The sequence below is a fragment of the Schistocerca cancellata genome, chromosome 1, assembly GCF_023864275.1.
Source record: "Schistocerca cancellata isolate TAMUIC-IGC-003103 chromosome 1, iqSchCanc2.1, whole genome shotgun sequence".
Taxonomy (NCBI): domain Eukaryota; kingdom Metazoa; phylum Arthropoda; class Insecta; order Orthoptera; family Acrididae; genus Schistocerca; species Schistocerca cancellata.
In genome coordinates this window covers 453,326,213-453,353,468 of record NC_064626.1, presented here as the reverse complement: position 1 = coordinate 453,353,468, position 27,256 = coordinate 453,326,213, and the positions used below count along the sequence as shown (strand labels likewise).

General features: G+C 41.1%; 1 protein-coding gene across 1 annotated transcript in view; it reads left to right on the top strand.

Moving 5' to 3' along the window:
- LOC126176795 (nodal modulator 3) overlaps window positions 1-27,256 on the top strand; it is a 171,573-nt gene that overhangs the window by 70,406 nt on the left and 73,911 nt on the right. The window contains exons 6-7 of the mRNA XM_049923975.1: window positions 14,813-14,981; window positions 18,839-19,130. Coding sequence (XP_049779932.1) covers window positions 14,813-14,981; window positions 18,839-19,130 — 461 coding nt within the window. The remainder of the gene's footprint in view (window positions 1-14,812; window positions 14,982-18,838; window positions 19,131-27,256) is intronic.

Sequence of the window (27,256 nt, the reverse complement as noted above, 5' to 3'; positions counted from 1 at the left end):
TGAATCGACTGCTTATTTTGTTTGATCTGATAAGTGCTGTTCTCTTTGTTATAGGTGTTTACGTCACTCTAAGCTGAAAATGCATCACTGTACTGTGTCATGCATTGTTTGTCGCATTCTGATAGTGAGTGTTTACGGCCTGTCGCCGTTCGCGGCATGGCTTGCTTTTGTGCGCGCTACCGCCGCTTACAACTAAAAAGAGGCGAATCGTCTCATTAGCGAAGCAATGTCAAGAGACTGCTATTTGTTGTTACTTACACTGCTGCTTTCTTTGAGAATGATCAACAAGAACCAAATAATAGGCTGCGTATGATAGAACATGTTCTGAACGAGAGTTAGGCGAAAATTTTTCTCCGTTTGAAAATCTTTGCGGCCGCTTCTTTAGTACATCAAATTCTGCACAGAAATTAGAGTCATCTTAGATTTAAAAATCTAGTCAGTTGCCGTGGTTCATTTCTGACTGTATCACTATTAGGCTAAGAATAATACGAATATAAACATGACACGATAAGTGTATTCTTTCGCGTTTGCTGTTGTCTCACTCTAGTTTCGTAGTTTATTAGGCAGACAGGATTTAAATGAGATAGCAACAAACACGGAAGAACACGTGGCAAAATGTTTATATTCGTATTATTCTTATTGTGAATGGTGAAGAGAATACTGCTTGTGATTCACATTTCATCAGGTTACTATTAGCAACCATCTCTTCTCACAGGTAGGAAAAAATTAAGAACGTAGAGTTGGCCATATTGAAAAACATCCCCCAGTCTTGCCAGTCGGATTTTCGTAGTACATTGAAATTCTAATACATTTGAAGATGAACAATACGGAATTTGTATTTCCTTCGTTGGATAATGTATGAAAATGCAGTGGTCGAAACTCGGGGCGGAGAAAAAAAAGCTCGTCTTCCACCTTTTTTTTTAATTTATTTACTGACGCAGAGGTTTTGGCGCCAGTATTTATCTTTGTGCCTACAAAGCATGTGTGTGTAGCACTACATATATTCGACGGCAGAAGTTAGTTGTGGCGGCACCTACCAACATTTTTCAGAACTTCCGCTTGCTTTGCACTCGATTCTAAGCCGCAGGCGGTTTTTTGGATTGCAAAAACCGGAAAAAAAGTGCGGCTTAGATTCGAGTAAATACGGTAAATACATCCACCTACAGTCACAGCTGAGGCTTGATGCATTTGATTGTTTGGCTGTGTAAGGGTGTATACTTGAATTGGAAAAAGACCAGTTACTTAAAATATATGTGAAAATTGTGCTTTTAATTTTGGCTCCTTATTGTATTATGTACCCACAGTACTCTTTGTAATGGCTCCTTCTGGTTTCTTCTCTTCTGATCAAAAGTCTAGTGGATCACCAAGATCACTAGCTTTCTTTCGTGTGTAGATTAGAGCTGTCCTCCATCTGCTTGCAATCAGAGCTAATCTGTTCACCTTTTGCATGCCTACTACACTCAACATCATTGATTTACACATCCTGATATTTGTCTGCTGCTGCAGCTTTTCTCTTTCGATACATTACGTCCAGAGAGCCTGTAGTGTGCACCATGAGCATATCTTTCATTATCACAATCATCAGTGACATGGAAAACATCAACCTCATGTTACAGTATGCAAATGACACTAAACTGTGGCAGTTAATGGGACCATACCTCAATATTTCTGTACATCCCACAAAAATCAATGAAAATGGGCAACATTTTTCAGTTTAATTGATGTGCGTTAATATGATAAATATGCTTGAATACCTCAGCATATCTATCAAACAATGGAAAATCCAAGATGGATATGACAATATTATGAAAAGTGTAGTTTCTACTCACCGTATAGCAGAGGTGCTGAGTTGCAGATAGGAACAACAAGAAGCCCTTCAGAAAGTAAGCTTTAGGCCAACAAAACCTTCATAGGAAATAGACATCACTCACACACACACACACACACACACACACACACACACACACACACACACACACACAGTGCATGACGGGAACATCAACCACATGGTGGGGGTGAGGAGGCGGCTGGGATTGGGAGGGGGAGAGACAGTAAGGTACAGATGGGGGACAATGAAGTGCTGCTTATGAAAACATAGAGGGACAAGATGGAGAGAGAACAGGGCAGCTACGTGCAGTCAGGAGGTTAGATGGATGGAGCGGGGGGGAGTGGGAAAGGAAAGAAACAAAGAGACTGTGGGTGCGTTGGTGGAAATAGGGCTTTGTACTGCTGGAGTGTGAGCGGGGAAGGGGATAGGTGGGTGTGGGACAGACTAACATAGGTTGAGGCCAGGAGGATTACGGTAACATAGGATATATTGCAGGGAGAGTTCTCTCATGTGCAATTCAGAAAAGCTGGTGTTGGTGGCAAGGATCCAGAAGGTGCAGGCTGTGAAGCAGTCATTGGACTGAAGAACATCATGTTGGGTGGCTTGCTCTGTAACTGGGTGATCCAATTGTTTCTTGGCCACTTGTCAGTGGCCATTCATTTGGAAAGACAGCATGTAGATTGTCATGGCCTTGCAGGTTAGCTTGTAGATCACATCATGGGTAGCTATGCTTTTAATCAGATAGGTGATGGTAGTGACCAGACTGGAGGAGGTGATGGTGGGACAGCCCTTGCACCTAGGTTTACTAGAGGGATATGAGCCATGAGGCAAGGAGTTGGGAGCAGTGATTGTATAGGGCTGGATGAGGATATTGTATAGATTCAGTGGGCAGTGGAATACCACTATGGGAGGTGTGGGAAGGATAGTGTGTCGGACATTCCTCATATCGGCACGATGACAGGTATTCGAAATCCTGGCAGAGAATGTGATTCAGTTGCTCCTGTCCTGGGTGGTACTGAGTCACGAGAGAAATTCTCTTCTGCTTCCAAATAGTGGGATTTTGGGATGTGGGAGGTGGCTGGAGAAATAAGGCATAGGAGATCTGTTTTTGTACAAGGTTGGGAGGGTAATTACAGTCTGTAAAAGCCTCAGTGAGACGCATAGTATATTTTGAAAGGGTCTGCTCATCACTAGAGATGCAACAACCATGGTAGCTAAGTTGTATAGAAGGGACTTCTTGATATGGAATAGGTGGCAGCTGTCGAAGTGCAGGTATTGCTGGTGGTTTGTTGGGTTGAGGAGGACCAGGTGAAGTGAATGGAATAGAAGGTATTGAGGTTCTGGAGGATGTGGATAGGGTGTCCTCACTTATGATCCAGATCATGGAGATGTCATCAGTGAATCTGAACCAGGCAAGTGGTTTAGGATTCCGGGTGGTTAGAAAGGATTCCTCTAGATAGCCCATGAATATGTAGGCATAGGATGGTCCCGTGTGGGTGTTCATAGGCGTACTTCGTATTTGTTTGTAAGTGATGACTTTAAAGGAGAAATAATTTTGGGTGAGGATATAGTTGGCATGGCGACTAGGAAGAGGATTGCAAGTTTGGAACCATTGGACATTGCAAAAGATTGTGTTCACTAGCAACAACGCCATGCTGTTAGTGTAATGGAAGTTGGCATCAGTAGTGCCAAGCAAGGTGTGATGTGGTAAAGAAGAGTCACTGTGGAGAGTCATTGAAGATTATGGTTGGTATCTTTTATACAGGAGGGTAGGTTGTGGGTAATAGGCTGGAGGTATTGGTCTGTGAGAACAGTGATTCTCTCAGTGGGAACTCTGTAACCAGCTGTAATGGGGCGTCCATGGTGGCTGGGTTTATGGACCCTAGGAAGCATGTAGAATGGTAGAGATGAGGAGAGAGATGGATTTTGGGGAGAGGTTCTAGGATGGGGTGAAGGATTTGAGGAGAGGCTGGAGACTGATGGCATTCCAGAAACCCAGGATCTTCTCTTTCAAAGGCATCACCTACAAACAAATCTGGGTTGCAGCTATAGGTATCAGCATGGCACCATCCTAAGCCAACCTGTTCATGGGCTATCCAGAGGAATCCTTCCTAAATGATTACTCTAGGGATATACTACATTCCCCTACAAATCGCTCACACAGGGATCGTGAGGATAAAGTTAGAATAATTACTGTAAGCAAAGAGCCATTCAGACAATTATTCTTCCCACACTCCATACATGAATGGAACAGGAAGAAACCCTAATAACTGGTACAATGGAACATACTCTCTGCCATGCACCTTACAAGTGTTTGCAGAAAATAGATGTAGATGTACATGTAAAAATATCCAGAATTGCAAAACCCTCACCTGATTCAGATTCTCTGGTGAGATCTTCATGTTCTGGATTGAGGGTGAGGACATCCTATCCACATTCCCCCAGAACCTCAACACCTCGCCCATTCACTCCACCTGATCTTACTCAACACAACAAGCCACCTTCCTCGATGTGACCTCCACCTCAAAGATGGCTACATCAGTCCTCCATCCATATCAAACCTACCAACTACCAGCAATACTTCCACTTCAACAGCCGCTATCCATTCCATATCGTCATTCCATGTAGCCTAATGACTTGTGACCATTGCCTTTGCAGTGATGAGCGATCCCTCTTGAAATATACCAAGCATCTCACTGAGGCCTTGAAGACTGTAATTACTCTCCCAGCCTTGAACAAAAACAGGCCTTCCATGCCTTAGCTCTCCAGCCACTCACCAGTACCCAAAGTCTCAACGTCCAGCTACAGAGGAGTATTCCCTCAGTACCACCTACAACTGGAGTAACTGAATCACATTCTCTGCCAGGATTTCGGCTGTTTTTCATCATGCCCTGAAATGAGGAATATTCTACCCACTATCCTCCCCATCCCTGACATAGCAGTATTCCACCACCCACTGAACCTACAAAATGTCCTCACCCATCTCTACTCAACCCCTGCTCCCAACCTTTCACGGCTCATATCCCTGTAATAAACCTGCAAGACCTGTCCCATACGTCCTCCCACCACTGCCTACTCCACTCTGGTCACTAGCATCACCTATCCCATCAAAGGCAAGGCTACCTGTGAAACCAGTAATGTGATCTACAATCTAAGCTGCAACCACCGTGCTGCATTCAATGTGGGCATGATAACCAACAAGCTGTCTGTCCACATGAATGGCCACTAACAAACTGTGGCCAAGAAACAGTTGGGCCACTCAACTGTAGACTTTGCCACCCAGCACAATGTTCTTCATTTCAATGACTGCTTCACAGCTTGTGCCATCAGGATCTTTCCCACCAACACCAGCTTTTCTGAATTGCATGTGTGGGAACTCTCACTGCAAGATATCCAACATTCCTGTAACCCTCCTGGCCTCAACCTTCGTTAGTTATGGTCCTTACTCATCTAGCCCTTTCCCTGTTCCCATTCCATCACAACACAGCCATTTATTCCGCAAATGCACCCACAGTCTTTCTGCTTATCTCCTTCTTTTGTTACCCCCCCCCCCCCCAACCACCACTCCCTTGCCCATCATCTAACTTCATGACTGCACTCAACTGTCCTACCCACTCCCCAACTCATCCCTGTATGCTCCCACAGGCAGCACTACCCTGCTATGCCTCCTCCACCCTCTCCCAGACTCCTGCTTATTTCCACCACCTGGTTGCTTCTCCCATTGTGTGCTGTTGCTCGCAGTCTGGCCTCAGCAGCCAGAGTCCTTAGTCATTAGTCATGTGTATATGATTTCCATATTGTGTGTGTGTGTGTGTGTGTGTGTGTGTGTGTGTTGACTAATTCCGATGAACGTCTTGCTGACCGAAAACTTACTTTCCGACTGTCTGGCTGTTGTGCCTATCTGTTGTGCTCCACTATGTGATGAGTACAAACTATCCTTTTCATAACACTGTCAGGATATACCTCATGAACCAGTTCTTTCTTACGTGTAGGGGTTTGCCCATAGATGTGTTTTCTAAAGTGTTTTATCTAATTTTTGTTTCCATTTATTATTTCCTGTGTACTCATTGTGTGACTACTTCTAAAATACCTCTGCACCAGAATGTAGACCCCCACTCCAAACCCTAGACAGAGATGCAACATGTACTAGAAAATTATTTTCATATCATATATTATGGTAGTGAAAATTTCAGTTAAGCTGAAACTGGTTTCCATTACTAAACACAAATAACATTAAAGAGCTAATGTATGAGAAAATGAGTATAAGACGTCCAAGTATTTTTGTATGTTTAATTAGGAATCCACAGGATTTTTTGTTCTCTTCATTTTGCTGCACAATTATCACTAATTGTCATTGAATAGCTTAATATGTACTTTTTGTCAACATAATTTAATTAGGCAGACAAAAGTCTACCCACCAAGGGCGACAGGAGAGCACACGCTTAAAAAATGGTTTTATGGATGCAGACTTTTGGAGTCAGTGGCACCTTCTTCTGGGAGAAGGGTTGAAGGGGAAGGAAGAGGGCTGAAGGAAAAGGACTAGAGAGGTTTAGGAAAAGGGGTAGAGTTTGAAAAAATCTTCCAAAACCTCAAGTCAGGGGAGACTTATTGGATGGGATGAGAAGGAAAGATTGATTGTTGAGGATTGCACCAGATGAGATAGGAAAACCCAAGAGCTTAAAGGTGGAAGACATGGTAATATTAAAGACAGAATTTACTGCTAAAACATTGTGCATGAATTAATAAGAGTGAAAAGATAAGTGCATTGTGTGGAACAGAAGTGGGACGGGGATGGCGCGAAAGTTGGACAGGTCAGAAAATCAAAGATGTAGAAAACTATAACAGAATGAAGAAAATAATGCTTACTGTGTAGAAATGCTGAGACAAAGAAATTAATGTAAATTAATGCCAGGTGGGTGGTGAGAACCAACGACATGTTTTGGTGCTAGCTCCCACCTGCAGAGTTCTGAGAAACCTGTGTCTGGGGGAAGAACCTAGATGGCACACGTGCTGAAACAGGTACTGAGGTCATGACTAGCATGCTCTGCAACATGATATTGTGTGTTATCGATGTACACCCTCTGCTTATGCCCATTCATCCTAGCTGATAACCCAGTGGTGCTCATACCGATGTAAAGGGCTGAACAGTGTTTACCTAACAGCTGGTATATGACATGTACCATTTTACAGATGGCTCTCCCTTTGATAGTATATGTTTTGCTAGTTACAAGGCTGGTATAGTTGGTGTTCGGAGGATGCATAGGGCAAGTCGTACAACGGGGATGATCACAGGGGTAGGAGGCGTAATGTAGGGAGATGTTACAGAAGGAGCATAGGGTCTGACAAGAATATCACAGAGTTTGGGAGGGCAACAAAAAACTATGCTAGCTGTGGTGGATAAAATCTCAGACAGAATGGATCTCATTACAGGGCATGATCAGTGCCTGCAACCCATAGTACAAAGATTTCCCTTCTATATTAAAGACACCAATCATTTCCTAGATCATCTGAAATATGTGACCGTCTCACTCCCACCATACGCCTTGCTTGTCACCATTGATGCTACCTCCCTCTATTCCGACATCGCCCATGTTCATGGTCTGTCTGCTGCTGAACATTTCCGCGGTCAGTGCCCACCTGATCCCACACCTGTGACATCCTTCCTGCTCATGTTAATTAACTTCATACTTAACAACAAGTGCTTCAACTTTGAGGGGCAGACATACAAACAGATCAGAGGTGTGGCCGTGGGGCCCAGGGTGGCTCTTTCCTATGCCAATCTTTTCATGGGTCACTTTGAGGGGGCATTTCTGAGATCCATAAGCCTTCACAGCCTGGTTTGGTTTAAATACAGTGAGGACATCGTTGCCATATGGACTCATTGTGAGGTTGACCTATTAGAATTTCTGGAATCTCTAAATACTTTCTCCCATTTAAATTTCGCATGGTCCTATTTTAAATCCCTTGCCACTTTCTTTGATGTTGATCTCATCCGCTCCAAATGCCAGCTACACATTTCTGTTCACATTAAACCTACTAACAGACAACAGTAAGTACATTTTGACAGGTACCATCCTTTCCATCTCAGACATTACCTCCCATTTAGGTTTGACATTCGAGACAAACATGTTTGTTTGGATGCAGAGTCTTTACAGCAGTATACCACCCTTCTCACCTTAGCCTTCACTGGCCATAGTTACCCCACCAATCTAGTTTAGAAGCAGATTTCCCAGTCCATCACATCCAATCCTGGTACTGCTGATCCCTCCAAGAAACAACTTCGGAGCACATCATTTGTCACTCACTATCATCCTGGTATGTTGTTGTTGTTGTCTTCAGTCCTGAGACTGGTTTGATGCAGGTCTCCATGCTAATCTATCCTGTGCGAGCTCCTTCATCTCCCAGTACCTACTGCAACCTACATCCTTCTGAATCTGCTTAGTGTATTCATCTCTTGGTCTCCTTCTACGATTTTTACCCTCCACGCTGCCCTCCAATGCTAAATTTATGATCCCTTGATGCCTCAGGACATGTCCTACCAACCAATCCCTTCTTCTAGTCAAGTTGTGCCACAAACTTCTCTTCTCCCCAATCCTATTCAATACCTCCTCATTAGTTACGTGGTGTACCCACCTAATCTTCAACATTCTTCTGTAGCACCACATTTCGAAAGCTTCTATTCTCTTCTTGTCCAAACTATTTATTGTCCATGTTTCCCTTCCATGCATGGCTACACTCCATACAAATACTTTCAGAAACGACTTCCTGACACTTAAATCTATACTCGATGTTAACAAATTTCTCTTCTTCAGAAACGCTTTCCTTGCCATTGCCAGTCTACGTTTATATCCTCTCTACTTCGACCATCATCAGTTATTTTGCTCCCGAAATAGCAGAACTCCTTTACTACTTTAAGTGTCTCATATCCTAATCTAATTCCCTCAGCATCACCCGACTTAATTCGACTACATTCCATTATCCTCGTTTTGCTTTTGTTGATGTTCATCTTATATCCTCCTTTCAAGACACTGTCCTGGTACTGAATGTATTAATTAGCTACTTCGACAGGACCATGGCTTCCAAATATCATAACCTAATATGAGATTCATTCTGTCTGAGATTTTACACAGCACTCCCAGAACAGCTTTTCGTCACCCCCTCCAGTATCCTCAATATCCTTGTCGGACCATATGCTCCTTCTGCAACCATCTGCCTACTCTATGGCTCCTACCCTGTGACCATCCCCACTGTAAGTCTTGCCCTGTGCACCCTCCTACCACCACCTATACCAGCCTTGTAACGGCCAAAACATATACTATCAAAGGGAGGGCCACCTATGAAATGATGCTTGTCACATACCAGCTGTTATGTAAGCACTGTTCAGCCTTTTACATCAGCATGACTACCGCCAAGTTATCAATATCCTGTCGCAGAGCGTGCTCTACAATATGACAGTCATGACCTCGGTGCCTGTTTCACCACATAAGCCGTATGGATTCTTACCCCAGACACCAGTTTCTCAAAACTTTGCAGGTGGAAACTAGTACTACGACATGCCATTGGTTCTCACCGCCTGCCTGGCCATAATTTACATTAATTTCTTCTGTCTCAACACTTCTTCTCAGTAAGTACTCCATTCTTCACTCCATTTTAGTTTTCTGCATCTTTCACTGTCCCCATACCACCTCTGTTACATACAATTCACTTAGCTTTTCACTCTTATTAACTTGTGCATGATATTTTAGCACTAATCTCTGTCTTGCATATTACCCTGTTTTCCGCCTTTAAGCTCTCAGGTTTTCAGATCTTCTCCAGTGCAGCCCCTGCAATGAATCCTTCCTTTCCATCCTGCCCATTAAGTCTCCCCCAACCTGGAGTTCTAGGTAACTTATCTGAACTCCGTCTCTATTCCTAAACCTCTCCAGTCCTTTTCCTTCACTCCTGTTCTGTCCCTTCAACCCTTCTGCTGGAAGCAGGAGCCACTGACTCTGAAAGCTGGCTTATTTAAAACCTTTTATTATTTATGTATTCTCCTACTGTCACTTGCTGAGCAGATTTTTTTACCTATCCAATTTCCTTAATGTGTAATTTATTTACCTTAGTTGCATTGCCCCAAAACATAATTACAAGAGACGGCACTGAGTGGGAAAAAAAATGGTTGCACCTTTTCCTTCAAGTCAACACAATGAAAGATATATATTTCAGAGTGCACAACATGGCAAAACAAGCTTCTGGAAAAGTGCATCTACACATTGACTCCGTTTTTCCTTATTTCCCTCTTGGATTAGTGCTGCCAAATCGAAAAAAAGGGTAGGTAAATTTAAATGTGAGTACCCTTTGTATAAAACTCAAATCTGCTGATGTAGTGAAACATTTTAGTTGTTCCTTGATTTGATACTGTATTTTTTAGCTCTACTGACTATTATACATGGGTTAACAAACTGTTATGCAAATCTCTAGTGATGAGACGACAAGTGACATGACCCAAATATTTCAGGAGTTACAAAGATATTTTCATACTTTGATAAATTGTTGTGGAGATTACTCTTCTGTTGCTGATAGTGTAATGGCAGATAATTTCACTTGATTGGAAGTGGAGGAGACAGTACCTACAGCATAAAACAAGAAATCTGATAGATCAGATGAAGTCAATCTAGAAATGAACAAAGTACTTACAGAGATCAGGCATCAAAAGCTGTACAGAATTTTTAACAAATTTTGAAAGAAAATGCAGTACTTACTCGTGACTGGAGGCAGGAAATGAGTGACAAAAAGAAGAATCACAGTGTTGTAACTCTTTAACCTAGGGACTAAAAATGTATGAATCAGGACAAAATAAAAAAAAAAGTCATTTGAATTTACACTGGAATAGGAGGAATGTATTTTAGATCTTGAGTAGTGAGTATTCACCTCTCTTTTTTTCTGTGACCATGTACCAGGCAGGCATGTGAGTGAGTATCTGAGGCACAAGAAAGTTTCTCATAACACCTAGAGCTGTGTACATGTTGAAAATATTGGGTGAGGTTGTTTTGAAACACAATGGAGTCTAACAAGAAATTTGTTCACCACTTCTTCTTCTTCTTCTTCTTCGTTTCATAATTTGTTGTTGTTGTTGTTGTTGTTGTGGTCTTCAGTCCAGAGACTGGTTTGATGCAACTCTCCATGCTACCCTATCCTGTGCAAGCCTCTTCAGCTCAAGGTAACTACTGCAACTTACATTCTTCTGAATCTGCTTAGTGTATTCATCTCTTGGTCTCCCTCTATGATTTTTACCCTCCGCGCTTACCTCCAATACTAAATTTGTGATCCTTTGATGCCCCAAAACGTGTCCTACCAACTGATCCCTTCTTCTAGTCAAGTTGTACCACAAATTTATCTTCTCCCCAATTCTATTCAGTACCTCCCCATTAGTTATGTGATCTACCCATCTAATCTTCATCATTCTTTTGTAGCAGCACATTTCGAAAGCTTCTATTCTATTCCCGTCTAAACTATTTATCGTCCATGTTTCGCTTCCATACATGGCTACACTCCATACAAATACTTTCAGAAAAGACTTTCTGACACTTAAATCTATACTCAATGTTAGCAAATTTCTCTTCTTCAGAAACGCTTTCCTTGCCATTGTAAGCCTACATTTTATATCCTCTCTCTACTTCGACCATCATCAGTTATTTTGCTCCCCAAATAAACTCATCTACTACTTTAAGTGTCTCATTTCCGTATCTAATTCTCTCAGCATCACGTGATTTAATTCGACTACATTCCATTATCCTCATTTTGCTTTTGTTGATGTTCATCTTATATCCACCTCTCGAGACACTGTCCATTCCGTTCAACTGCTCTTCCAGGTCCTTTACTGCTTCTGATAGAATTACAATGCCATCAGCAAACCTCAGAGGTTTTTTTTCTCTGTCTCTCTCTCTCTCTCTCCGTGGATTTTAATTACTACTCCAAATGCTTGCTCAGTATCCAGATTGGATAACATCGGAGATAGGCTACAACCCTGTCTTACTCTCTTCTCAACCACTGCTTCCCTTTCATGCCCCTCGACTCTTATAACTGCTATCTGGTTTCTGTAGAAATTGTAAATAGCCTTTCGCTCCCTGTATTTGACTCCCAGCCACCTTCAGAATTTGAAAGAGAGTATTCCAGTTAACATTTTCATAAGCTTTCTTTAAGTCTACAAATGCTAGACTTGTAGGTTTACCTTTCCTTAATCTATCTTTTAAGATGAGTGGTAGGGTCAGTATGCCTCATGTGTTCCAACCTTTCTTCGAAATCCAAACTGATCTTCCCTGAGATCAGCTTCTACCAGTTTTTCCATTCGTCTGTAAAGAATTTATGTTAGTATTTAGCAGCCATGACTTATTAAAGTGATAGTTCAATAATTTTTACACATGTCAACAAGTGGTTTCTTTGGGATTGGAATTATCATATTCTTATAGTCTGAGGATATTTTGCCTGTCTCGTACATCTTGTTCAGCAGGTGGTAGAGTTTTGTCATAGCTGGCTCTCCTGAGGCTATCAGTAGTTCTTCAGGAATGTTGTCTACTCCCAGGGCCTTTTTTTGACTTAGGTCTTTCAGTGCTCTCTCAAATTCTTCATGCAATATCGTATCTCCCATTTTATCTTCATGTACGTCCTTTTGTCTTTTTAATTTTCCTGCAGGCAATATCTATTTCTGAGATGAATGTCTTCCTTTTCACCTGTTTCATTTACTGCGTTTTTATTTTTCTTCTTTCATCAATTAAATTCAATCTCTCTTCTGTTACCCAAGGATTTCTACTAGCCATTGTCTTTTTATGTACTTGATCCTCTGCTGCCTTCACTATTTCCTCTCTCAAAGCTACCCATTCTTCTTCTACTGTATTTTTTTCCTCTGGTCTTGTCAACTGTTACCTAATGCTGTCTCTGAAACTCTCTACAACCTCTGGTTCCTCCAGTTTATCCAGCAGTTTTTTCTGTTAATCTACAGTTCATAACCAATAAATTGTGGTCAAAGTCCACATCTGCCCCTGGAAATGTCTTACAATTTATAACCTGGTTCCTAAATCTCTGTCTTACAATTATTTTATCTATCTGAAATCTTCTAGTGTCTCTAGGCCTCTTCTATGTATACAGCCTTCTTTCATGATTCTTAAACCAAATGTTAGCTATGATTAAGTTATGCTCTGTGCAAAATTCTATGAGGTGGTTTCCTCTTTCACTCCTTACCCCCAATCCGTATTCACCTGCTACTTTTCCTTCTCTTCCTTTCCCTACTATCGAATTCCAGTCCCCCATGACTATTAAATTTTTCTCTCCCTTAACTATCTGAACAATTTCTTTTATTGCATCATTCTTCAATCTCTTCATCATCTGCAGAGGTAGTTGGCATATAGACTTGTACTACTGTGGTAGGCGTGGGCTTCGTGTCTGTCTTGGCTACAATAATGCGGTCAGTATATTGTTCATAGTAGCTTATCCGCACTCCTACTCCTGCATCACCCCTATTTGATTTTGTATTTATAGTAACCCTTTATTCACTTGACCAGAAGTCTTGTTCCTCATGCCCCTCAACTTCACTAATTCCGATTATATCTAACTTTAATGTATTCCTTTCCCTTTTTAAATTTTCTAACCTACCTGTCCGATTAAGAGATCTGACATTCCATGCTCCGATCTGTAGAACACCAGTTTTCTTTCTCCGCCCAGAGATCCGAATGGGAGATTATTTTACCTGAAGAATATTTTACCCAAGAGGATGCCATCATCATTTAACCATACAGTAAAACTGCATGCCCCCGGGAAAAATTATGGCTGTAGTTTCCCCTTGCTTTCAGCTGTTAGCAGTACCAGAACAGCAAGGCTGTTTTGGTTAATGTTACAAGGCCAGATCAGTCAATTATAAAGACTGTTGCCCCTGCAACTACTGAAAAGGCTGCTGCCCCTCTTCAGGAACCATATGTTTCTCTGGCCTCTCAACAGATACCCTTCTGTTGTGGTTGCACCTACAATACAGCTATCTGTATTGCTGGGGCACGCAAGTCTCCCCACCAACGGCAAGGTCCATGGTTCATGGCGGCGGGAGTCTTCCAAAATTTAAGAAGTGGGGGAAAGAAGAAGAAGGCTCGGCAACTAGTCTTAGTTTTTACTGATATTGTATTGGTTTGTAGCAAGATAGAAGTTGAGGTCAAACCAAACTAGATTTTTGTCTGGAAGAATTCATGAAAATGTATACTAAATCTGGAAAAAACACTACATTAAGTTTGCTGTTAAAGAGGAAATCTCCAGGAGTCCATCTAAAAATTGAAGGTGAGGAGATATATATAGTGGCCAACTTGTAGTATTTTTTAGCTACACTATACATCAAGAAATTGGAAACAGAATACAAAAAATTTCTAAGATCAACCATACGGTATGTTAGGTACTCTGAATATTTCAACAAACTTCTAGGAATTTCCTTTACAGAACATATTTCAAATCCATGCTAACATTTGGACTAGAAGTAGCAGTATTTGCTAAAACATGTAAGAACTATCTTCAGGCATCAAATAAGAAGTTCCTGTGTATTTGTCTAAAGAAAACAAAAATAGATATTTTATGGAACAAGGAAATCTAATTTTGTTAGGATTAGGAAGAAGCCTGCTGGAGACTTTTGAACTGAAACGATTGAAGTGGTACAGATATGTAAAGAGGCTTGCTCCCCGCATGACCCCTCTGGCATGCTTCCATCAAAATGTTGCAGGAAGGAGACCAAGAGAAGGATGCTCACATGACAACTGAGAGATAAAGATTCTTAAGGCCTCTAAATTCAAGGTGTTAGTAGTTCAAAGATAAATGAGCAAGACAAGAACCAGAAGTGTTGGAGGGAGGATTATTTACACTGCACCCTGTACCTGTGTGTGTGTGTGTGTGTGTGTGTGTGTGTGTGTGTGTGTGTGTGTGTCCACAAGCATGTGCAATGTATAGTTCATAAAAACCTTTTTCTATTTTTTGCAGGTTAAAGGTTTCAGTGTAAGTGGAAAGCTTTTGCTTGGACCAGATGGTAAAGGCATAGAGGGAGCTACTATACTTTTGGATGGGTCCATCAGAAGTGTTACAAAATCGGATGGATCATATCACTTAGAAAACATGCAGGCAGGAACATACAAACTCCAGGTTGTTGCAAGTGAGTTTACAGATAGCTCCACATTTAAAATCTAGTTGTTATAGTGCATTTCAAATTGGTTTTATGTGACTGACCATGAGCACTTATTACGAAGAAGTGGGTCTGGTTGTCAGACGGCATTGTAACGTGTCCACAGTAATCTCAGTGGGGATGGAATGAGGACTGGAGCATACCCATTTAGTTTTATTCATATGTATTTCATTGAGCCACCTGATTATGGACTTTACTTTATGAACAACAGAAGTTTCATATTGGACATCTAAATTGTCAGTTCCAAAGTGCTGCCAAAGTATGGGTAAAAGAGAACTGTCATTCTTTTAGCATTCATACTTCAAGGAACTAAAGCTGTTGGATCAAGACCAGAAAATATGAAAAGGGCCCAAACTATAATGTAGCTTTTGTCCAAATTAAGAGTAAAATCACTTATTCACTTACTTTACTTTCTGTAGGGATGTACATCTTGACAGGTTGACACAGTGTGCATGTAATTAATTATTTTCCTGTTAATCTAGAACCAACAGTAATGTTTTTGCACATCTGTAATTAATTTTGAGAGTTCATTTTCTTGTTTCTTTTTCCTTTTTCTTTTAGTACAGTTAGCCAATAAAATCCGAGCGTGAACAAATCTCAGCGAATGATGTGAGTATTTATATTACTTCAAGCTGCAAAGCAAAATTCTGCAGGTCTGGTTTCTTATAACCAATGACAGTTTTATATGAGTGTGTAGCCTTCCACAGCTAGTGTCAGCTTCAATAAAATCCTCTTTGGTGTCAGGCAGTGTCATTATGAATGCTAAAACAACAATAGAACCAAAAAGTTGACCATCCTTGTAGTGGCCCTTTTCCGGATGTCAAAACTGTTGGGATCTGGGGATGGTCTTCTTTATTTGCACTGTCTTATTTCAGTTATCGGGTGACAATCATAGTAACATTATTGTATTTCACTGGATTACGAGGTCTGTTCAAAAAGTTTCGGAACATTTGTAATTTCGTGCCAATGGTGTTTTGAAGCAAAATGCGGTTGACGTCCTAGCACACTGGAAGTTTCATTGTTGTATGAATGTTAGATATTGTTCAGTGATGTATTGAATAAAACATTGTCACACAGTTTGCAAATTTTGAGCTGGCAGAGTTAGAGGAACAATGCGTCTGCATTAAATTTTATGTGAAACTCAAGAAAACCTGACTGTCCAAGATATTGCAGAAGAATGTACCATATCAGTTAAATCATGTCATGAAATCCTGACACAGCATCTTTGAATGCATCATGTTGCTGCCAAGTTTGTCCCACAGCTCATGAGTTAAGACCAGAAAGGCCTTTGTTAAAAAATGACAAAATTCCTCCAGCTGTATTAAGGTGTCGGTCTTATTGGTGACTAGTTTCAATGTTGTTACATCATCATCTTCAGGCCCATACTTGTTGACAGCAACCGTATGTCTAACACTAGTAGTCAGTGGTGAGATAGGCATGTTCCATGCAGAAGGCAGGTAGTAAACGATCAGTTACTACCTGCCTTCTGCTTGGAAGTCAATAAAAAGCTGAAGAATGCCAAAAAGTCCAGCATCATGTAGGAAAATCCAGGCTCAATCTCAATGTCATTGTAGTCGGTGAATTTCAGCTTTTTTGCGGATGTGCTCGTGAACGTAGTCTCGTGTTCAGCCGTGTGCTGATTCCCTTTGAATTTCCTCGGCCTCTCAATCAATCGACGGTCTCTCCCGGGTTTTCGCGGCATTTTAGTCGCACTTGTCACACGTGTGCTTAAGGGTGGATTCTAAACACTTTTACAGATCCAAAAATGAAATTAAAAAAAAAAAAGAATCGATTTTTTTTTTTTACCAAAATGAAGTAAACCTCCCCTTAAGAAGATACTGCTCCTGGGTACAACCTGCCAATTCACTGTTGCTTGCCTGATAGTCACTTATTGCAGTAGCACAGACTTCCTCTCTGAAGAAGGAACTAGCAATCGTGAAAGCTAGGTAATGGTATTCCTACTTTTAAATGAATTATTGGCAATACTAGAAATTTTGTATGCAGAAGGAAAGCAGTGGCCAGCTATTTTCTTTCTTTGTAATTTTACAGTTTTTTTAAAGTGAACTGTCCATTTAATACAATCACTGAATTCTTTTAAATTATGTGCTAAGGTACATTCTAAGTTGTCAAACTTAATGCACTGATGTTTCTCTGCATTTGTCATCTCCGGGATCTAATAAAAATTGGATGAACATAATGTTACTTCAGATGATCACCTCACAGTAAGGGAAATCATATTGTGACTTTACCACTGTCATATGTGACATTCATTTTTATAAGGAACTATGTGCAGGAATATCTTCCCGAAAAAAAAAAAAAAATATAATCCATATTTATTATGTCTCCAATACATCATTTTTTTACAAGATGCAATTTTTCCATATGAAGTGATCAGAGGAATTGGCTAAAGATTTTTTTTATTTTATTTTATTTTTTCCCAAAATTGATGTCACACACAAAGGTACAGAATTTTATAGTGATTGAATGAAGAGTAGACAATAGAGAAAAAACTATTTTCATGCATGAGCAATGCAGTACAAGATCACACTGGAAGCACCAGAAATGTCTTTCTTTGCCTGCTGGGCATACCTACATCTTCTCATGTAAACTTTAGACTATCTCGTAGTAAATATCATAACTGATTCATCAACTAGGTTGTGCTGAATCTGAAGAAACTTATTGTAAATTAGCTTATGCACATTAATATGTAGACCCACCATCGTGGGCCTTCATTGTTTTCCATGAAAGCCCACTGTCATATTGGAATCTTCCAATAATTATTCATAATTAATCTGATTGACTGAGCGAGGTGGCATAGTGGTTAGTACACTCGACTCATATTCGGGAGGGTGACAGCTCAAACGCACGTCGGGCCATCCTGATTTAGGTTTCCTGTGATTTCCCTAAATCGCTTCAGGCAAATGCCAGGATGGTTCCTTTGAAGGGTCACAGCCGACTTCCTTCCCCATCCTTTCCTAATCTGATGGGACCAATGACCTCGCTGTTTGGTCTCCTCCCCACCCACCCACCCACCAACCAACCAACCAACCAACCAATCTTAGTCTGAATTTTGGTGCTTTCAAGCAGAATGCAAACAGAAACAGGCTGCAGACTGTACTCCGTAGAGGATATTGTTAAGGTCATGATCATATCAACAGCATTCAACAGAATTAAATAAAGAAACTTGAGTAGTAATGGAGAATTCCTTTCACTTCCTTGTCCACAAATCATCCCCCCCCCCCCTCCCCTCTTCCCCGTTTCAGTTTACTGGTCTAAACAATACACCATTCCTCCTGGGGTGTGGAAAGAGGCCCAAGAAATATCCACATCTCCTAGACAAAAAGTGAAGGTGGTACAGTTGTCTTGAAAATAAATCATGGAAGGAGTGAGTTTTGCCACTTTCATTAAATGTGGTCGATAGAAAATGGTAAAACACTGACAGTGAAGTTATTTTGGTGTAAAAGCAACAGCTCATCAAATAGTAGAGGCAATAACTCATTGACAAGCAAGACTGATGTTTTGGTATATTATTCCAAAGTCTGACAACAGGAAAAGTTCGAGAACTTATGTTCCCAAGAGACCCAGCCAGGGGCTGGAAACTTTAGAAGAAAATGATGATGACTCTGGAAGTCTAAGAGTTAAGGCAGATTTGCAAAGGTATATAGCCAAAGAGATGCAATTTGTATGTGCATTTTTTCGTTGTGATATAAACTAGTTACACTTTTCATTGTTTGTCAAGTATGATGGTCTGGATTGGGCTTGTCTCACTAGCCCTTAAAACTCAAGCATCTGTAAGAGTTTTACCCATCATTTATTTTATTTTACAGGTGATATGCAATTCCAGGATACACCTGTAAAGATAACGCCTAATACACCACAGCTGGCAGATATATATCCTTCTGCTTTCAAGGTTTGTGGTAGTATAACACCTCACCACTTAACAACTGGTGTTGCGGAAAGAGGCCCAAGAAATATCCTCATCTCCAAGAAAGGAAGTGAAAGTGAAAAAATTACCTTGAAGTTAAACCATGGAAGTGGCGAGTTTTGCCACTTTCTTGCCCCTGGAAAATACGAGGCTAGTGTGGAAGTGACAGAAGAGGAGAAAAATCGTGGATTACAGTAAGTGTTAATAGAATATCACACACCAAAAAAATGATCATAATGAAGATACAAGCACTGTCCATTAGAAAGGACATAGACCCACATTTTTTCACATATCCTATAGATCATACCTGTAATTATAATCCCTTGCTGTGAGTGGAACCTGTCAGTATTTTTATCATTCCATCTATGAATAGAATAAAACATAAATGTAGAATACATATTTGTCAGGTGATTTTGCCAGTATGTTAGGCAACAGCATATGAAATTCAGGTTACATAAGCTTTGTATTGATTTTTTGTTGATAATAGTTTGATTCCTAAGTAGGCTGACTAATATCTTATACATCACCACATTTTTACACTTACAAATTCATCCGCACCCTTCCTATGTTCATTCCAAACTAAACATCCTTCACGGAGAGATGAAATAGACTGTTTAGCAATAGAGAATAACTGAGCTTTTTCAGTTTATTAAATGTGGTTGATAAAAAAAATGATTAAATATGTTTGATAAAAAATAATAAAGTAAAGTAAAGGTAACCACCCACCAAATAGTGGAGGCACATAAACAAGACTGAAAATTTTGCTAACTTTAGGACCAATACTTTTCCACGAGCAAGAGTACACAAACACTCTCTCTCTCTCTCTCTCTCTCTCTCTCTCTCTCTCTCTCTCTCACACACACACACACAACACACACACACACACCACACAGAAAGGGAAAAGGAAGTGGATGAAGATGAGATGGAGGATGTGATACTGTGAGAAGAATTTGACAGGGCACTGAGAGATGTAAGTTCAAACAAGACACATGGGATAGATGACATTGCTTCAAAATTTTTAAGACTCTTGGGAGATCCAACAATGACAATACTGTTCCACCTGCTGTGCAGGATACATGATACAGCCAAAATTCCCATAGCCTTCAAGAAGAATGTAATATCCCAGTATTAAAGAAGACAGGTGTGAGTATTACTGAAGCATTATTGCTGTAAGTCATGACCGCAAAATACTTAATTGAATTATTTACAGAAAAATGGAAGGGAAGTAGGAACACACTAGGCAATACTAACCGTATGATTTATCATAGATTATAGATTGAAGAAAGGTAAACCAACATTTATAATTTGTGAATTTGAAACAATACACTATTTGAAATCTTGAAATTGTTGGTGATTTAATGCAGGTGTTGAAAGGTTATTTAAACTTATACAGAAACCAGGCTGCTGTTAGAAGATCAGATGACGTAAAAGGGAGGCAGTAGCTGAGAAGGGAGAGAGTCAGATTTGTAGCCTAAAATCCATATTGTTCAATTTGTTCATGGAGAAAGCAGTAATGGAAACCAGGGAGAAATTTGGAAAAGACATTAAATGTTAGGAAAAAGAAATAAAAAGAAAACTTAGTTTGCCGATGGCATGTAATCGTATCTGAGAGAGCACACGACTTGGTAGATGAGGTGAATAGAATGGATACAGCTGAAAAAAAGAGGTTATAAGATGATAAATAAAAATAATACAAGCATAACGGAATGCAATCATCTTAAATAAGGTGATGCAAAGATAATTAAATTAAGGAATGACACTAAAAGTATAAGGGATGTTCAAAAAGAAACAAGCTGGAGTTTGGAAAGTGCAAACCAGTGACAGGAAGGTAATATCGTGGCAAGTATAACGATGTGTGGTTCTGATCAGAGTGTGGAAGTTCACAGCCAGTCGCTAGATGGCACATGTGCACGTCACGTGACTATACAGAGTTAGCAGCAGCATGCATCAGTCGTCCAGCACTGCCAGTGGCATTGCAAACAGTGATGCGGAGGCATCCACAGAAGAGGAAAGAGGTGTTGTGTGTTTTGTGACAGTGGAAGGTGTAGGAAGAACGGACATTCATCGACAAATGTCACAAGTGTACGGCAAACACTGCATGTCCCTTGCAAAGATCAAGGCATGGCACAAGTGCTTCAGGGAAGGATGGGTGCCGTTATTTAATGATACATGGTCTAGAGCACCACACTAGTTTACCGATGAAATCATCCAGCTGGTGGATGCACTCATTACCCAGGACTGCCGAATGATAGTGAAAGCAATAGCTGCCGTGGTCAGATTCAGCATCAGAAGTGTTCACACCATCATGAAGGAACGACTGCATATGCGCAAACTGTGTGCCCAATGGGCACCCCACAGTCTAAAACCACACCAGGAAGCATGTCAAATGGCCCACTGTCTTGCTCATCTGCTGCACTATGCTCTGGAAGGGAATGCATTCCTGGCATGAGTGGTGGCTGGAGATAACTCATGGTGTCATCACTTCGTACCAGAATCAAAATGACGAAGTCTCCAGTGGAAGCATCCAGGGTCATCACTACCACGAGAAAAAGCCAAGGCTATCCACACGAGTGCAGGAAAGGTTATGCAGACATTCTTCTTTGACCAAAATGGCCCCCTTCTGATTCACTTCCTGCAGCATGGGACAACAGTGAATGCCTAGCGTTACTCACAAACCTTCACCACCCTTCGCCAAGCGATCAAATCAAAATGTCCAGGCAATCTCACCTGTGGGATCATTCTACTCCATGACAATGCAAAGCTTCATACAGTCAACACAGTCACAGCACTCCTGCAGATATTAAAATGGGAGGTTCTTGGCCACCCTCCATACAGTCAGGACCTCTCTCCCTGTGAATACGCCATTTTTGGTCCCCTTAAAAGGGCTCTGAGGGGCAAACAAGTCACCTCGGACAATGAAATCCAGCTGTACATGTGGAACTGGTTAATGTCGAAGCCCTGGGAATTTTATGAGGCGACCATTCACTGAAGAAAACAGCTTGGTGGAATGACACAGTCAAGGCAGCCTGTAAAAGGAAAAAGAAGGCATATCAAAAATGGCTACATACTAGAACTCAGGTAGACAGAGAAAGTTATGTTGAAGAAAGAAACAAAGCCAAACAGATAATTACAGCATCCAAGAAGATATCTTGGGAAGACGTTGGAAACAGGTTGGAGACTTTGGGTCGAGCTGCTGGAAAACCATTCTGGAGTGTAATTAGCAGTCTCTGAAAGGGAGGTAAGAAGGAAATGACAAGTATTTTGGACAGGTCAGGAAAACTGCTGGTGAATCCTGTTGATGCCTTGGGCAGATGGAGGGAATATTTTGAAGAGTTGCTCAATGTATGTGAAAATACGATCAGTAATGTTTCAGATTTCGATGTACAATGGGACAGGAATGATGATGGAAATAGGATCACATTTGAGGAAGTGGAGAAAATGGTCAATAGATTGCAGTGCAATAAAGCGGCTGGGGTGGATGAAATTAAGTCGGAACTCATCAAATACAGTGAAATGGCAGGTCTTAAATGGCTACACAGGATAATTGAAATGACGTGGGCATCGGGACAGGTTCCATCAGACTGGACGAAATCAGTAATCACACCAATCTTTAAACATGGAAACAGAAAAGATTGTAACAACTACAGAGGTATCTCTTTGATCAGCATTGTGGGTAAAATCTTCTCAGGTATTGTTGAAAGGAAAGTGCGAGTATTAGTTGAGGACAAATTGGATGAAAATCAGTGTGGGTTTAGGCCTCTTAGAGGTTGTCAGGACCAGATCTTTAGCTTACGGCAAGTAATGGAGAAGTGTTACGAGTGGAACAGGGAATTATATCTATGTTTTATAGATCTAGAAAAGGCATATGACCAGCTTCCTAGGAGGAAGTTATTGTCTGTTCTACGTGATTATGGAATAGGAGGCAAACTTTTGCAAGCAATTAAAGGTCTTTACATAGATAGTCAGGCAGCAGTTAGAGTTGACGGTAAATTGAGTCCATGGTTCAGAGTAGTTTCAGGGGTAAGACAAGGCTGCAACCTGTCTCCACTGTTGTTCATATTATTTATGGATCATATGTTGAAAACAATAGACTGGCTGGGTGAGATTAAGATAGGTGAACACAAAATAAGCAGTCTCGCATATGCGGATGACTTAGTTGTGATGGCAGATTCTATTGAAAGTTTGCAAAGTAATATTTCAGAGCTAGATCAGAAATGTAAGGACTATGGTATGAAGATTAGCATCTCCAAAACAAAAGTAATGTCAATGGGAAAGAAATATAAATGGATTGAGTGCCAAATAGGAGGAACAAAGTTAGAACAGGTGGATGGTTTCAAGTACTTAGGATGCATATTCTCACAGGATGGCAACATAGTGAAAGAACTGGAAGCAAGGTGTAGCAAAGCTAATGCAATGAGCGCTTAGCTACGATCTACTCTCTTCTGCAAGAAGGAAGTCAGTACCAAGACTAAGTTATCTGTGCACTGTTCAATCTTTCGACCAGCTTTGTTGTATGGGAGCAAAAGCTGGGTGGATTCAGGTTACCTTATCAATAAGGTTGAGGTTATGGATATGAAAGTAGCTAGGATGATTGCAGGTACTAGTAGATGGGAACAATGGCAGAAGGGTGTGCACAATGAGGAAATCAAAGAAAAACTGGGAATGAACTCTATAGTTGTAGCAGTCAGGGCGAACAGGCTTAGATGATGGGGTCATGTTACACGCATGGGAGAAGCAAAGTTACCCAAGAGACTCATGGGTTCAGCAGTAGAGGGTAGGAGGAGTTGGGGTAGACCAAGGAGAAGCTACCTGGATTCGGTTAAGAATGATTTTGAAGTAATAGGTTTAACATCAGAAGAGGCACCAATGTTAGCACTGAATAGGGGATCATGGAGGAATTTTATAAGGGGGACTATGCTCCAGACTGAACGCTGAGAGGCATAATCAGTCTTAAATGATGATGATGATGGCCATTCACTGCCCACTGTGGTGGGAAACAAGTGTCTCAACAGCCAGAGTCAATACTTCTAACATACAGATACTCGTTTCTGTAATTATGCCTCTGGCTCATTTCTTTTTAAACGCCCCTTATAATATATGAATTTTGCTGTTTGGGAAGCAAATTAACTGACAGCAGCAGAGGTAAAGGAGATACAAAATGCAGACTTGATATTGGAGGAGAACCTTTTTTGAAGAAAAGAAATTTGTTAATGTCAAACATAAATATAAGCGTTAGAAAGTCTTGTCTGAAACTATTTGTCTTGAGTGGACCAATATATTGAAGTGAGACACAGACAACGAACATTACAGGCAAGAAAATAGAAGCTTATAAAATGTGGTGCTACAGAAGATTGATGAAGATTATATGGGCTGAATGTGTAAGTAATGAAGTTGCACTGAGTCAAACCAGGGAGAAAAGGAATTTATGACGCTTCAGTGTAAAAGAAGGAATAGATTGATAGGACACGTCCTGAAGTGTTACAGAATAATTTGCTTGGGAATGGGGAAAATTATAAAGATGAATTTTGCTGTTTGAGAAGCAGATTAACTGATAGCAGCAGAGGTAAATAAATTGCAGACTTACTACTGCTCAACAATTTCTGCACTCTTTCTTATCACCTCCTCCTAATTAATGTCCACTCACCCTCATTGTGCACTGCTGTGTGCCAACACACCCACTGGTCTTCTCTCCTTCTCTGCTCCTCTCCTTTTCTGCCCCTGCCTCCCTTCCCAACCCGGAGCATCCTGACAGCACAGAGCATTCTTGTCCTGCCACCTACGCCGTGCATGCTCCGTTAGGCAACACTGACTCCCTGCAGCTGTAACCTACTATCCCTCCCCTTACCATGCCCCACTTTGGATTGCTGCTTCTGCTCGATGTGATACAGTTTCCTTCTGGCTGGAGGTGCTGGAGACAGTGATCGTGTGCATGTGAAGTGTGCTCGTTTGTGTGAATGAGTGAGTGTGTTTCTTTTCCTTTCTGATGAAAGGTTTGACTGTAAGCTCAGTGTGTAAGTCTTTATGCTGTGCCTGTCTGCAACTCAGTTGTGTCATCTTCAAGATGAGTAGCAATCTATACTTTACATAACATTTTTGATATTCCGTGGACTTTCCATTGTTTCATTTTTCCTTTGTTATACACAAGATGTACATCTGACACAATCAGCTGCTTTCAGCCTCTATGCCCATTTTCAGGATATAAATATGTACATATAACCCAGGAAAATGTACTCAAAGTCCAATTACATGTACACCTGTACACAATTATATCATCTGATCTGAAACTTGTTTAGCAGTAAATAGTGTCTTTCTGCACTCAATCACTTTTGCACACTTTTCATATGTGTTGCATGTGTGCCTCTAGGTCAGAAATCCTTCGGTACCTAATATAAGTAGTCAATACAGGAAATTTGGAATTAAAATACACTAGAGCTAAAATTATATATGGTCAGCACATCAAAAGAATATTATATAAATTAAAAATGAAGTGATAGAACCACTTAAAAACTTTTGTATTTAGGACAGCTAAAGATAATCATGGATTTTCAGTATGAAAACCATTCAAAAGCTGATTGTTGCTCAACAAGCAGTTGGGTGAATTGCTAGGACGATATGAAGGGACCAAGAAGACAACATAATGGAAGGTGAGCAGATAACACTAGAAAACATGAAGAAGCATCAAGAATGTGTACAGCTGCAGCATGTGATGCAAAACAACTCTGGGGTCCTACAATTAGTTGAAGTTTTAAATTGATGATGCTTACAGGAAGTAATAAAGTAGAAACCTCTTGCTAACAAGTTACTGATGGCCGAGAATCAGTTGCCAGCATCTATTTTGAACTGTTTTACTACACAGGTTGGATAAGCTACTGGACATTATTGATGATTGTGGTCACTGAAAATTATTGTGCCGCAGGAAAGCATGTAATTGCCAGAGTCATAACATTATTTAAACACTTTAAAGAACCATTGTGAATATAAACCCAAAAAATTGGCAGCAAGAAATAATGCCCTGAGAAAATTGGTGTACAGCAAACGTGATGCAAACCAACAGTACCACCAACCATATCAGATCTACCAACCACCAACAAAACCTTCACTTTGACAGTTGCCATCGATTCCATACCAAGAAGTCCCTTCTACACAGCCTAGCCAATCATGGCCGTTGCATCTGTAGTGATGAGCAATCTCGCTTGAAATACACAAAGGGTCTCACTGAGGCATTCGTGGACCATAATTACCATCCCAACCTTGTACAGAAACAGATGTCCCTGGTCCCTCACCTCTTGAAGTCCCACGGCCTGGTCACAGATGAGCATTCCCCTTGTGATCCAGTTTCACCGAGTACTGAGGCAACTAAATGATATTCTATTGCTTCTCACCATGTTCTGATAAGAGGACTGGCCTATCCACTATCCTTACCATTCCTCCCACATTGGTATTCCACCGCCTGCCGAACCTATACAGTATCCTCACCCATCCCTACACAACTCCTGCTCCCTATCCCGTGTCTCATGGCTCATATCCCTGTAATAGACCTAGATGCACGACCTGTTCCATACATCCTCCCACCACCAGCTACTCTATTCAGGTCACAAACATCACCTATCATATCAGAGGTAGGACAACCAACAAGCTGTCTGTCCACATGAATGGCCACCGACGAACTGTGGCCAAGAAACAGCTGGACCACTCCATTGCTGAGCAAGTCACCTAACATGACGTTTTTGATTTCAATGATTGCTTCACAGCCTGTGCCATCTGGATCCTTCCTAGCAACTCAATGCTTTTCTGAATTACGCATGTGGGAACTCTTCCTATAGTGTGACAACTCTCCCTGTAGCATAACCTACGTTCAAGTAGCCCTCCTGGCCTCAGCCTTCATTAGTTGTTGTCCTACATCCAGCTACCCCCTCGCCAGTTTACACTCCGACACCACACAATCCTCTGTTCCACCAATGTACCCACAGTCTTTTTACTCCTCTCATTTTATGCTGCCCATCTCCCCCCCCCCCCCCCCAAACCCCCACGCCCCTCTCTCTTCCTGTCCTCTGTATAACGTTCCGACTTCATGTAGCCTCTCTCTCTCTCTCTCTCTCTCTCTCTCTCTCCCTCTCCCTCTCCCTCTCCCTCTCCCTCTCCCTCCCTACCTCCCCTTATCCATGTATTCTCCCACAAGTAGCCCTTTACATTTTCTCACCGCTATCCTGCTATCCCTCCCCTCCCCTTCCCTTCCCTTCCTCAGCCTCCTCCTCACCCCGTCAAAAAATCTCTTTGTTGTGCCTATCTGTGACTCATCATCTCCGCTACGTGGTGATTA